The sequence below is a fragment of the Mytilus trossulus genome, chromosome 8 (genome assembly GCF_036588685.1).
Source record: "Mytilus trossulus isolate FHL-02 chromosome 8, PNRI_Mtr1.1.1.hap1, whole genome shotgun sequence".
In the NCBI taxonomy this organism is placed as follows: Eukaryota; Metazoa; Mollusca; class Bivalvia; order Mytilida; family Mytilidae; genus Mytilus; species Mytilus trossulus.
In genome coordinates, this window is record NC_086380.1 from 18,563,246 (window position 1) to 18,578,556 (window position 15,311).

A 15,311-nucleotide genomic window follows, 5' to 3' on the forward strand; every position below is an offset into this window, starting at 1 on the left:
CATCTTTAAATAAGTCCATTATATTGTCGAGGAAAATGGTGGTAAATTTTGCTTTTAAATGGGAAACTAATATAGATTTACAGAAGTCGTGTTCATCATTAAGCAAAAGTGTGCAGTTGACTTCATCTTACATGTAATCATTACTTAAATTTTAGCTATCATCCAAAAAGTGTTCAAGTATCCAGATAAAGTTTCTTATTTCATTCAATCTATAAACCAGTTCTCTTTTTACCGAATGTGTACTACAGAAATAGACGATTCACACTAGTTTTTAGTTGAGTTCATGAGACTCAGTCCATACTTTTCTATGTTATCTTTTATCTCCTTTTTTGTTTGTTTGTCTTTCGGTATTTTTGTGGTTGTCAGTACAATTTTTACTGTTGATTCAATGTTCCAAAAAGTGTTAATTTACCGCGCAAAAAAGCAACATTGCAATAGTTCTCTCCTTTTATTTTTCCTCTCTGACACTTTAATGTACCTCCGGGTGCGGGAATTTCTCGCTACATTGAAGACCTGTTGGTGACCTTCTGCTGTTGTTTTTTTATTTGGTCGGGTTGTTGTCTCTTTGACACATTCCCCATTTCCATTTTCAATTTTATTTTCTAAAGTCTGCATACATGCCAAAAGAAATATCTTTATTAGATTACATTTACTTTTGTGATTCACCTGTACCCACTTGCACGAAATCCGCGAAGATTGATATCCAAAGAATAATAATGAATCTATAGTATTTTAACCGGTGAAATGTTCTTCAGTACAATTAATCAAACATGCAGTAAGACATTTACATTGAAAGAACATAACATCTGTATCACTGATATTAAGATCTACACGCTTTATTATTTAATTCAATTTTTAGAATGCTATGGACAGACGACATTTTTCCATTTACACACTGTTCCATGTCTCTTACATAAGCCTGTTTTGTCATAGCAATCAGTGTCAGCGTTCAATTCCGCAGGAAGTTTGCATCCTTTACTTTCGTCAAAAATTCCAGGTTCGTGTCTAGGATTAATTATTTCCTAAAAGGCAAAAAAAAGTAAGGAATAAAGCATTATCATAAAGGTGTCTGCGAATATCATATTTATAAAAGCAATGTGAATGTGTTTGTATTACAGTTAAACTGTATACAAATTGTTAACACAGAGTAGACTTCAAGAAATATGAAAGCCTTATTCATAGTTATGCTAGATTACGAACGACATCCATTATTTCTATGAATTCTGACGATAAGATTTATTTTGATTTCTTTACGTTGTTGCTTAATACCTTTTGTAATGAGAATAAGATTAATTTTGAACAGAATCACACTATTGCTATAATATATATTTTACTAATAAACCATAGATACCACATTCAACTACAAAAGACTCATCGATGCTAAATAAGATATAATGGCCAAATAAGTTTAGAAGTTAATTGGAATTGAGGATCCAAAAGTGTTTTCCAAGTTCAATTGAAATAATGTATTCCTGGTGTAGAAATTCTTCAGTATTACGAAAGAATTAAAAGTTTTGTAAACAATAAATTTGATATTCTGACCATATCATTAATAATCAATATCAAAACAGAAATGCTGACTACTGGACGGGTGATACCTCTACCTACCAGCATTGGTATAGACGCAGTGATTTGAAATAAATTCATTGTAGATACAATGTTAACATTTTATACACCAGACGTGTTTACGATTAAATAAAAGTCTTTCTGTTTATCATATCGAATTAAATCAAATTGGAAATTTTTAATCAGAAATATTGTAATTATGATCGTCATTCCAAGTGACTACGAATAATTTATGTCATAGGTATGCATTTCTGTATAAGTAACAATTTCAAAGCAAGAGAGCAGCATGCATATCATGATTTGACTATAGATAGTTATCAAAGGTATCAGGATTATAATTTAATACGCCATACACGCATTTCGTCTACATAAGACTCATCAGTGGCGCCCACATTGAAACAGTTATACAGCTAAACAAGAACAAAGTTGAAGAACATTTAGGACCTTTATTACCAAAATGTTGTGCCAAATACGGCTAAGGTAATTTATTCCTGGGGAAAAAAAATCCTTAGTTTTCCCCAAAAAATCACACTTTGTAACAGGAAATTTTTATAAAAAAACCCTTACAATTGATATTCATGTCAACACCGAAGTGCTAACTACTGGGCTGGTGATACTCTCAGGGACGAATCATCCACCAGCAGCGTCATCGACCCAGTGATGCAAATAGTTATAAAAAATACCGTATCAGGATTATAATTTAGTATGCAAGACACGCGTTTCGTCTACATAAGACTCATCAGTGACGTTCAAATCAGAATAATTTTACAGACAAACAAGTTCAAAGTTAAAGAGTATTTAGAATTGTATAATTGCCATGGCTATTATACTAGAAGTAAACATATGTTCCCATTGGTCAGAGATACACTGCCTTAACGACCGAGATATTGGTGTTCTTTTTACTAACTATATAGTAAAGGAAGACCGTGAATTATCATGAACTAACATTTTTAACAGGTCATTAAAAAAAGAAAAATATAACAATAATAACGAGCTCAAAGAAATTCAAAACAGAAAATTCCTTAACAATTGGCAAAATCAAACGCTAAATTAAATTCTAAACACAGCCTCGTTACATTTACCCTTACTTCAACATTCTGACGATTTACGGGACCACACCATGGCGTCGTTTGTTACTTTTTACCATGATTTCAAGTGAAATGGTAATTGTAACAGGAGAAAATACATTTTTTCCACAAAGTCACTGTAAACCAGGCGAGCTACGAACGTGTGATGCATTGCACCATTACCCAATATTCTACAACTAAGCTAAAGAAGAATATTGCTACTGTATAGTAGATTAATTAAATCAACAATACACCCTATTTAATTGTGTATTATGACACATTTGAACTTTAAGTAGGGTGACCAGTCCCAATTTTTTTTTAAATTTAATCGTCAAACATACTATATGGCTATATCATATATCATTGGATTCGGAATAATGAGTACTTTTGAAATATCGATGTCGTCAAAAAGAAATGTGGTAACAGTTTTGCATTAAATAAGGTTAAAGATCATTTTTTTTTTTTTTATTCCATACTTTCAAAATTTGAAGATATAAACATCAATTTGGGTTAAATTTCAGATACAGACATTTTTCAAATCTATAAACAATGAATTATCTCGAAAATGTAAAAAAAAATGAATTAGGAAATCGATTTATTCTGGAAATTGGCGTTTTTGAAACACTTGATCTATTATACACATATTCTGTTAAAGTTACAGTAGTTACCTTGCCATTCAACCTTAGCAATAAAGGATAAATGTTATTATTCAACTGCATGTTGATTTTGATAGCGAAATCAACATTTGATTGGTTGAAACTTTGACACGTGACGTCGAACAAAACTTCATATTCACCTCTGAGTATAATATTCCCCTCTGACATGTCGGGACTAAATCGTGCGATGTTATGCGCGGTTTATGTACATAACGTCTTGAACTTCTTATTTTCTAAATAGCAATAGCAAATATCATTATCGTGTTCAAATTTTTTTCAGACGTTAAAACAAAAAAACTAATTAAATAATCAATGTTTATCCGTACTGTTTATCAATATGTATGTCGTGTTCAGTAATAAAAACAAGCGAATAAGTCTGAAAAAATGCCGGTATGCAAACTAATATTTGAAGTTCAGATAGTATACAAAGCTTAGGCAGTGGAATAAAACATTCATTTTCCTTGGCCTCGGGAGGTATAAAGATTTGTTCACCCTCAAAAAGTCATATTTCTCTCGGGCAGAGCCCTCGTGAAATATGAATATTCTTGGGTGAACAAATCTTCATATCTCCCTCAGGCACGGGAAATAAATGTATATTATTTTTCCTGAAGCCTAATTTCATGAAGGCATATTTTGCATAAGCTGATTTGTGTAATTCATTAGTACTAAAAAACACTCAATTATACCTAGAAAACAGTTACAATTCAAAAATTGAATCTAAGAGATCCACACAACAGAATTATGCAAGGAGTATCTTATGGTTCATCTGTCAAGTAAAATGATTTGAAATTTCGTTTTAATTATGAACCCTTACAGGAGTAAAGCTCCGGACATGTAAGCTTTGTTGTGAACAAACACATGACATTTTACAAAGAGATTTTCCCTTCAATGAAAACACAAGATTCTGCAAGAATTTTGCTGACATATGCCCCTTTAAATACATGGGGTGTAATGAATCATTTAACTCTCACCAACCATATTTTAAAATTCACGGAATAGGGGGTTTAGACATGTGTAATGCGGTCCAAATTTTCAGTTGGAATCAAAGTGACTTTCATGCCCAAACAAGGGCGTCATCTTTGTAAATATCACCGAACCTTTAAAAAACACTGAAACAGTCGTGCGTGTCCTTCAAAGACTTGTATACAGTTTATTTATCTATTTCAAACAGAGACAAAGTTGTGTCGCATCTGGTAAGTACATTTACAGTAGACAACAGTTCACAAATTGTTTGGGAAAGAGAGACACATTATTAGTGAATGGATGAAAATCTTCGCCCATCATTTACATTGCTTATGTTCCCTATCTGCGCCCACAACTCGCTTGTATGTGTCATATATTTATACACGTGAACACTCAGAACAATCATATTTGTATTAGAGGTCCGTATGATTGTTCTTCCGTTCTTTCCTATCTCTCTAAACTTCGTTTCAAAGTTTAAGGTATTAAGTATCGTCCTGCTCTCAAATGCTAAAGTAGTTACGACAGCCATTAACAGTGTTGGTATAAATTACTTTAACAATTTTGGAATTTACAAACATTCTGGCTATGTAAAGCTCACATAAGGTGGAGTCATATATAGGGGATTTGTCAAAGTTTTCCAGTTCGGAATACTTCTCCCCTAAATAATCTGATACACTGTGATGGAAGCCGTAGTCTTTCTGCGGCTTTCCCTTTCGGGAGACTTTACAGAGTTGTTCATGTCGTAGCGATCAAGAAACATCTGCTTTTGTGTGCGCTATAGAAATTCATTGGGACATATTTTTTAGATAGTCAGCTGCAAGGTCACCGAATGTTTCTTAACATCAATAAACTAAACCAATGCCATACCATCTCTATTGTAAGTTATGAGTAATGGTACAAAGGAAGGTAAAGGAAAGTGCACAAGTGACTTTAGATTCTTATTGCTTCACAAAATCAGACTTGAAAAACAACAATTGAAATGGGACCTACAGGGTAAAAGTATTTCCCCAAAAAATTAAATTTAAAGTTTGTTTTTGTGGTCATGTTATCAAACGTTTTTAGTTTTGACTTTGATATTAGAATATTGAAACTCAGGACTGAACTTAAGAAAGAGCACTAGTGATAACATGTTAAGAAATGTTAAAGCCTTCCTCGACAGCTGTTCGCAAAGAATCTCGAATATCTCTTGATACATGCATTCGAGAGGAGATATTGATAAGACATCAAAGGGATCAGTCATGGTTCATTCAGATGGTCCACAATGGCAATAACATGTTCTTAATCTCTTTTCATTGCTGCTTGTTTTGTTTCCTCTTGTGAATTTGCAGTATTTGCATTCATATATTATTCCAGCCCTTTTCAGCGTTACACGACTACGGGATTCTATGAAATTTCTAGTAAGGGTCCATTAAACAAGCACATACTTGAATTGTAATGCCTATAGTGCCATCTGCTCCCCTTGGGTCTATTTTAACGGTCTTTTCTGTTGCATGTCGGTCAATGTACCATTAAAATATCAAGAAGTATGTCGAAAAGCAATTAAGGTAGCCATCTATAAAAGGTGATCGAATATTCTCAGAAAGTTGAAGCATATCGAGTATGTAAACTAACATCCACCTTCAGTTATTGGTACAGTAAGTTACATAGAATAAGTTACATTTGAGATGACGATCTCAAGGAAGTGACCAATTTTTTCTCGTTCTGCTATAACATTTGATAGTAAAATGCCTACTGCTTCAAGGAACATATTCAAATATCTGAATGTATGTGATACAGCACATCCCCATTGCTTATATGTATCTATAGGAGTCTGTATTTGAGCTTCGAATAGCTCCGTCGTATGAGCATGATGACTTGTGTTTTTCTTAAATTGTCACAATAAAGCGTCTGAGATAAATGAATTTGATATTATTGATTAAAACATTTTGAAATATCATATAAATGTTAATTATTTTACATTTTGCGTTGAAAAAAAATGATGAAATTGAATTGAAAAGTACTCTATTGAATGCAAAAAATTCGTAGTGTTATTCGTTTACATAAACTCTTTAATAACAGATTAATTTTGCTAAACTTTATTAGAAATCGTTAAAATCAGATGTAACAACAATGTATATGATAACAGAGATTGTATAACGGATGTTATTTAACAATGTAGACCTCGAAACTTTTCTAAGTCGTTTTTTCGTTCAAGTTAACTAACGTACTTCAAAGCCCATTTTACGAAAATTGCACCGTACGATTTTTTGACGACAGGTCAAAATGTTAAGTTTAACCTTTGAACTACCAATACTTTGAATTTTAGCCGTATAGTCGGAATGACAATTAAACTCCTTAAATAAGCGACTTTTCCTTACTCGGTCACCGTACTATTTATCACATGAGACTCTTATATATAGCGAATTCAAACATTTCAAAAAATAAATATCTATCAGGTTGTTTACTCACTTTACAACTGCAGTTATTTTTGTATGAATATTGACCATTTGTGAACAGGTAAATCACCATTTGAAATGTCAAATCGCACACCTTATAATGGAAATCACCACATGTCGTACTGGTTATTCCTTGGTTATTCTTTGTACCTTTATACTACTCACATGTAACTGTAAAAATATATAATACTACCGTTCCGCTGCGTATATCGGTATATACATGTAATCAGTTTAATATTATCAGAAGTACCAGATTTATAATTAAATACGCCAGAGGCACGTTTCGTCTACCTACGATTCATCAGTGAAGCTCAGATCAAAATAGTGATAATGCCAACAGATACAAAGTTTTAGAGCATTATGGTTACTGCATTTTTACAATCATGTGGAAAAAACAATGCATTTCACAATAATGTGGAAAAATATGTATGTTACTATTAAGCTTAAAAACGACATAAGAAGGGAATACAATTCATGTTTTTAACTTATTACTATTAATGGTAATTAATTATTTTGTAATATAATAATAAAACATGCTACACATAGTTATGTATATTTAGAATGTATGCGTTTCTCGCTTGAGGCATTTCAGTTACAAATATTTGTTCATAGAAAGACTTCATTAAAATATTTTTTTTAACAGAAATATCTCATTAATCCAACTCTTATGAATAGAAGAAGTATATTTTTTACTGTACACGTAGCCTGTTTGTACAACATCATAAATAAATATTTCTAACGATGCATACAAAAACGTACTAGAAAAGTTCCGGAAGTTATAATCTTTAAAGCGAAAGGCAATTTATCCATTGTAATCTGTTGGAGATTGCTTGATTATACTGAACCAAAAAAGTTAAGCAACACCTTTTTTTAATTTTTTTTGTTGTTTCTTGAAATGAATTATCAAAGCATCATTGATATAATGCTCAGTTTTACCTGGAATTAAAATCAGTCATACATTTTTCCTGGTAATTGATTTCGCGCCATTTCAGTTGTGCACGTGTCATTAATGTTTTACCTTCTGTTCCTGTCCTTTCAAAAGGATATTTAAAATTTCTTTTTCACCAATGTTCAGAAACACACCATTGGTAAGAAAAACACATACACATTTGAAAAAATTGCATAGGGCGTCAACCAGGCCTCCCCAAAAATGACCGTCAGAAAGTTCTTGGAATGGTTGATGCAGGGATGAGTGTTGCGGACATCGTGGCTCAATTTAATGTGCATAAGGCAACAGTTTAGAGACTATCAAATAGATGTCGACAAATTGCAACTGCACAGAATAGGTCGATATCGCGTAGACCCAAATAAACTATCGTCAAGGGAGGAGCATTATATTCGCTTTACGTTAACACGTGACAAGTTTTTTTCCGGCCACAAGAGTAGTGCCTTCACTAAGGGCAGCTGTTGGTGTGCCTGCCAATCATTCGTTGGAGCATTTAGGGCATGACTGAGAAATTGAGTTTGAATACCACTATACTCATTTCCACATTTTGACCCTCCCGCGCTCCATACGAAAAAAATCCTAATGAATGTGAGTGATAAACATTCGTGTTGCTACTGACATGTCATAATTCCATTTTGTTATTATTAAAATTATATGTTGTTATGATTTTGTAATAAAATAAAATTTCACATGTTTTATTTCATGCATTTTATGACGATAACAGATTATCAGTACATTATTGTTGATAAAAAAAAGTCAGGATTACTTGACCACATAAATACCTTGGTATAATTGTATGATGGCTAAATTCTGCATTGTAACGTTAAATTAACATCGGTTATAAGAATAAAGTATATAATGGAGAAAGGAGTTACATTTGGATTGCCACAGAAAATTTGAGATCAGTTGCGAGGAAAAATGAAACATTATAAAGAAATTGAAATTAAATACAACAATAGAAACAAAATATAAAGCATTACAATTGTGCAAAGAAGAAACTACCAATTGGATGGATTCGACATGTTGAATATTTTACTTATATCTATACCAGTTTCAATGGTGTACCTGTCAATACGTATTGTTCCCCTACGGTTAGCTTGTAACCACAAAGCGAACCCAGAGATGGTACTCGTACAATGATTGTTGACCCAACTGGTTTAAAAATGCCCTGAAAAGTATAAATGGTAATTCTTCTTATAACAATGAAAATAAGTATGAATAAAGTATAAATTCATATAACTTACTTCTGAACCTAAATAAAAGTAACAGTTGTGTACCATTGTTAAATAGTTATATGTCGATTAAGCGATTACACAAATCTTAAACTCAAACTGAGGGAAACACATCAACTATTATAATGGAAAAAAGTAAAATAACAAAAAAACTGAACTCCGAGGAAAATTCAAAACGAAAAATCCCTAATCAAATGGTAAATTCTAATGATAAAACACATCAAACGAATAGACAACAACTGTCATATTCCTAAATTGGAACATGCATTCTCAAATTAGGAAAATGGTTGATTGAACCTGGTTGTATAGCGCTATACCTCTCACTTGTACGTCAGTTACATCACATTCCATTATTTTTAACAGTGCGTGAATAAAAATCACCGTGTCACAATATCAATCAGAACAGAAACAAACAAATATAAAACAAAGATGTTTATGTTATTTATTAAAGCAAAACTATTCATTATAATAAAATTCGTTTTATTTGTTAAGAGCAACCATATTAAATTTGCAATATCAGCAAATATGTGATAAATATACCATCATTAAAAATAACACCTTCCAATATGATGTTATATAACTTTTGAATCGTACCAGTAATGAAATAGACCTCGTTGAATTTTGCTTTGCCAAATCGTATATGCCCGAAAGTATTTCATAATTTTTGCAAAATACCGTTTTATATTGTTACATTTGATAAGCATATATTTTCTCAAATTTACATTCATACTACTAATCCCTGCTTTAAAGTACTACTGTGTTTCCTCAATATACTTTTTTTTTATAAGATTTCCAACCAGAACAGATCGAAAGGGCAAAATAAAAAGTTGAGCATTGAACACTAAACTTTTCTAAATAGACACAATAAATAAAATAGTCAAAATATTGGTACATCAGTCATCATCGTATAACAATGACAGTCTCATCAAATTCCTTTATATTAACATTGATGCGTTAATTAAATAGACACAATAAATGAAATAGTCAAAATATGGGTACATCAGTCATCATCGTATAACAATTTTAAAAGGAACAATTTAACAGAACACAAAAACATCTACTATCTCCGACCACATTGATTGATTTGAGTGTCTGACGTCAGAAAGATTTAAACGTCACATAAATTTGTCGTTCAATGTGCATAAAATCAATTAAAAAATTTACAGAGGCAATGTTAGCATTTAGGGTTAAAAAATCAAAAGTATGTAAGAATGAATTTCAGAAATAGACCGAGATTTAAACTAGTCCAAAAGTTATATATATAAAATTTATAAGGATCCAAAAATTGTTAATTCCACTACGCGATTGAATGATTTTGATGTTTATGGTTCAACGTATATAGTAATTCATAATAGAAATATATCATAATGACATATAATAAAATATCATACTGACGGAATCTTGTAAAGTACAGAGTCACGTTATAAGAACAAACGAAATACAAAAACTTGCATTTACAATACAAACCACCAAAAAATGAAAGCCAATACAAACACTTGGACGAGATGTATAAGTACCGAGACACTTCAAACGGATATCACATAAAACAATTCAACAGTAAAAGTTATATTAATAATAGAACAAAGACAAATGAAAGAACAACAAAACACGTTGTTTAGATGATAAACAACATCAGTACGCATAATCTATACATCAAGACCATTGTGTATTATTTGAGAAGTTGATACGGAAAAGTTATCAACAAGGTCTTGGTACCTTCTGATGAACATTTTTAGAAAAAGGACGAGACGTTCTTTGACATACACCTGGTTCATCAACTTTCGACTCAGACACTGGTGACGTTTTACAAAGTCTGAGTAGGAGCTACAAGCTCTTGAATATCGAATAAGTTGGGGAAATATATATCCCATATGCAGGTGAGGTTGGTATATTTCTACTAAGGTGGGAGAAATTTCAATCTCATTAAAATCCGATGTTCTGATACGCTACCCTCCACTGGGTAGCGTATCAGAACATCGGATTTTAATGAGATTGGGAGAAATTTATAATATCAAAATTAAAATCGTCTCGTTTGTCATAGATTCTGGTACTGAGATGACTGTGTAAGTCAAATTCGAGATATAAGTCTAAAAATAAGGCGGAGGAAGCCGTGTCTGTTGTTTCCTTCATCTGTAGTCCTGGGAGATATATTAATGGAACCCAATCAAAAAAGTTCGGATTGTTAATGCAAAGAACATCATCAATATATCTGAAAGTGAAATTAAATAATCTGGCTTCTTTGATTCTCTTGTTTTTGACAAGTGACTGGAGGAACTCCGATTCATATGAAAATAAGAAGAGGTCGGCAAGAAGAGGCGCACAGTTTGTTCCCACAGGAATGCCGACAATTTGTTGGAAAAGTCTACCTCTAAACTCAACAAATATGTTGTCGATAAGAAATGCAGGTAAAAACTGTTCACAAGCTCAATTGCTCCGAATCTAGAAGGTTGGAAAACAGTTAACACCCAAACTGCTTATACCTCATCCATATTTCTATTACGGCGGCATTACTTTTATATTCATTTTAAAATGAAAGATTGTACATAGACTAACATATTAAGTGAATTCTCAATATTTGAAAATTATATCTGTTCAAAACTAGGCCCATTCATTTTATGAATTTGAATTGTTTTTAAAAACAAATCCTTTGATTTTATTTAAAAAATACTTTTCTTGTAATTGGGGAAAAACACAACAAGCTTACCTTTATTGACTTAAGAAGCGTAAAGTGATATTCGATATTGAAATCATTTACTGACGTTGGTAGCACTTCACTTGTTACTTTTCCAACAAACGCTGAAAAAAATAAATAACAGTAAGTAAAGTTGTATGTTTAAATCAGTTGCAGATACGTCTAAGATATATAAAAAAAAATCTTTATTATAGAAACAGTTAGTCGTTTACAATAACTATGATATTCCAGTGCTTGAAATTCCTACTATAGTCTAATTCATAAAGGGTCGATGCTAGCAAGGAAGATTCCCAAGTTGAGAAGTTGTATCCATCCCTTCGACAAATTTACGGGTTCAGTACTCACAACATATGTAGAGGAATAACAATTTTGATTGTCCCTTTGATATATTTTACCGCTCTTTAACTGACGTTTTGATAACACACTCATTTGATAATGTAACAAATATGGTATAACAAGAACACTAACCACACTAAAAACCTTGGTGACCTAAATTGATCTGGAAAGGTAAACAGATCATGCTCCATATTTCGTGTTGCTCATATTATTACACACCCGGTCAGTATTATAATCCGGTAGGTCACATTCGTGAAAAGGGAACATGATTGTAGTTTCGACATAAGGAACTTATCTGATATCATCTGTGAAACGGATATTTCATAACGGTTAACAAATTTATGTTGGCGTCCGTAAAATTCACAAAGGGACGATTTAAACTTTACATTTTGGAACGTTTGGTTTATTTACTCTATCGTAAGCAGCAACTCGTTATCAAGGACATCATCATTGGATATAAAAGCGTTGAAATATCGGATCCAATGGAAGATATGTAGTTCTTATACAGGCGCTGCTAGAATGTTGCTTCTTAGAAATGGGAAATTCACAATTGAGAATCTTAAATATCTCTATCGTCATAAAATTTTGTTTTCAACTCGCCCTCCTTTTTAATTCCCAGCTGTAAGCCGATATATGAGCAGAACTAACTGTATCTGTAGTATGCCTTATCTCTCGACGGGATAGATGCGTTCAACATAGTCACACAATTTCATCTTTTTAACAAAAAAGGTTAAAGGATGATGCTAACGTTTTTTCTTTCTCCCGAAGAAGTACCTTCATGAAGTTAGCCTCATAAGAATACAGTAACAAGTCGGCAAGAAGGGATAACAATTGGTTCCCAAGGGAATGCCCAATAGTTTCTGGAAAATGTGTCATCCAAACGTAACAAATATTTTGTCCATCAAGAAATCAAACATCTTGATAATGTCAGATTCAGAGAAAGTAGGATTTATCCCTCTCTAAGACATGATATCAGTTTCTACGATATTCATTCTATTTTATGAAACAAAGCAATATTAAATCTTTAAATTTGTCTTTTTGGTTGGAAAGAGGAATATTCGTGTAAATTGTAGAACAATCAAACGTATCAATACCATAGCAAAGTAAAATAGTCTTTGAATGCATGTACTCTCAAAGATATTTTGGAACTGTTAAGTATCCACATCTGATCCAAGCCACCTCTAGAACAAAAAGGCAGTTTCACAATTACTTTGAAGTCCGATTTTGATTGCTAATTAAATATATGTTAATTATTTAGAAAGATGTTTCGTAGAGCACTTGGAAGCAATATTACTTAGTATAGGTATTTAGTTATCAAAGGTAAAATTATTATAATCTAATACGCCAGACGCGAGTTTCGTCTACATAAACCGTATCAGTACGGCTCAGAACAAAATAGTTATAAAGCCAAACAAGTACAAAGTTGAAGAACATTGAGGACCAAAAATATACAATATACAATACAGGAATGAAAGATACAGTTCTTTGTCTTCGTTGAAAATTCCAAAAGAACATAGAACAGACCTATGCATATCCATGATTTCCTCATTGGTAAGTGTCGTTGGAGGTGTATGTTGATTTTCCAAGAAAAAATGTCTATTATTATTGTTACTTTTGAAGATATTATGTTTCACTAAACACTTAAAGTGTAACACGTGTTGATACTTCCTGTTCAATTATCATATATCAATATTTGAGTATAATCTTACAGACAAAACTATTGATACATGTTTATACAGTATTAAAAAATTGAGCTGGTAATCAAATATGCAGAGATCTAATATATTAATGATGTAAAGTAAAATGTACATATAAACGCAATAAACACGTAAGACTTATAACTCATATATTATAGTTGACCTATTATAATTGATCTTAATAGAAATACGTCTGTAATCTAGTTATTTCAATAGGACTTGAAGGTTTCCAATTTTTAGCTCATAATGTTAAGTATATGTGTTTACTATTACAACACAGTATGCAGAAGATCAGGACACGCTGTTAGTTGCCATGAAATTAAGTTTTAACTGATGCTTTTATTGTGACATTTGCATTGTGACCTGCAAGTTGCTGATATGTAAGGGGATAAATTTGGTGACACCTTTGGAAAATAAAGTTTCATCTGTAAATGCCCATTTTATTTGAATTTTGATCATAAATAACAATCCTATTGAAATACTCATCTAATAGAAAAAGTTTCATCTGATTACTTTAAGTTTTTAAGTTAACGCCGAATAATTTCTAAATTGATCTGAAAGGAATAACGAGAGGGACTGTAAAGTTCACCATTAATAACAATGGCCAAAAAAATATAAAAAAAATGTCCAGCTATCATAAAAGTTATAATTGTTTTAATCGTATATTGGTCTTCGTATAATCGTATAATTTATAAAAAAAAACCAAATCAGATATACTACAATTCATCCAAATTGTCAATATTAAAAGTTGCATTAAAACGATAAGTGCTTTACTCATAGACTCTGAGTAGTACAATTTCCACATGAATAGGACACTGTATTAAACACAAAGTATCATAGGTCTCCACTACAAATTCTTCACATAACAAAGGACAATTACTATCTTTGGCAACATATAACTTATATTGTTTTAATTAGGCTCAGTACTCACCTACATTTCGTTCACACACAATTCTTTGAGGATGCTTAGGAAAACACCTACATCCATTTGTTATACATGTAAACCATAACAGGCCTAGAAATACACTTGCTACCTTTGAAGACATTTTGTATTTTAAAACACGTATTGTGTAACATGTTTCAATACTTCCTGTTAAATTAACATATATCAATATTTGCTAATAATCCTATTACACAAACAAATGAAAGCTGATCATGCAATATTTAATGGTAAGACAGTTATGATAAAAACGATTGCAGATTTTATATATTTGTTGTGAGTAAAGTGTTTTTTTTTGGTGATCGTGCTATTGCTTGACGTCCTTATTAACCATATAAAACAGTGCATGCCTACAGTGTACATAATACAAACAGAATTAACATATTAAACAGATGTAAACCTGAAACTAAATCACATATTATCAAGTTTGCACTATATATTATACTCATTAAAACAGAGGGAGGAAAAACAAAAATACAGAACTTCGAGAAAAACGAAAAGCTGAAAATCTCTACTTAAAGCGTAAAATCACAAATATACCGAACTCCGAGGAAAATTCAACATGGAAAGTCACTAAGCAAATGACAAAATCAAAAGCTAAAACACATCAAACAAATAGATAACAACTGTCATATTTCTGACTTGGTACAGTCATTTTCATATAAAGAAGAAAATGGTGAACTGAACCTGATTTTAATGTTAGTTGAACCTCTCACTTGTATGACAGTTGCATCAAATTCCATTATATTAAATAAAGGCAACAGTAGTATACCGCTGTTCA

The 15,311-nt window shown here is 31.9% G+C and overlaps 1 protein-coding gene across 1 annotated transcript; it reads right to left on the reverse strand.

Moving 5' to 3' along the window:
• Window positions 1–863: 863 nt before the first annotated feature.
• LOC134727417 (metalloproteinase inhibitor 1-like) lies at window positions 864–14,674 on the reverse strand. Its single transcript, XM_063591799.1, has 5 exons — window positions 14,522–14,674; window positions 11,570–11,661; window positions 8,699–8,801; window positions 6,701–6,837; window positions 864–1,022 (listed from the first exon to the last, which is right to left on the reverse strand). Exons 1-5 carry the CDS (start codon window positions 14,634–14,636, stop codon window positions 864–866), a joined length of 606 nt encoding a protein of 201 aa, XP_063447869.1. The 5' UTR covers window positions 14,637–14,674.
• Window positions 14,675–15,311: the final 637 nt, after the last annotated feature.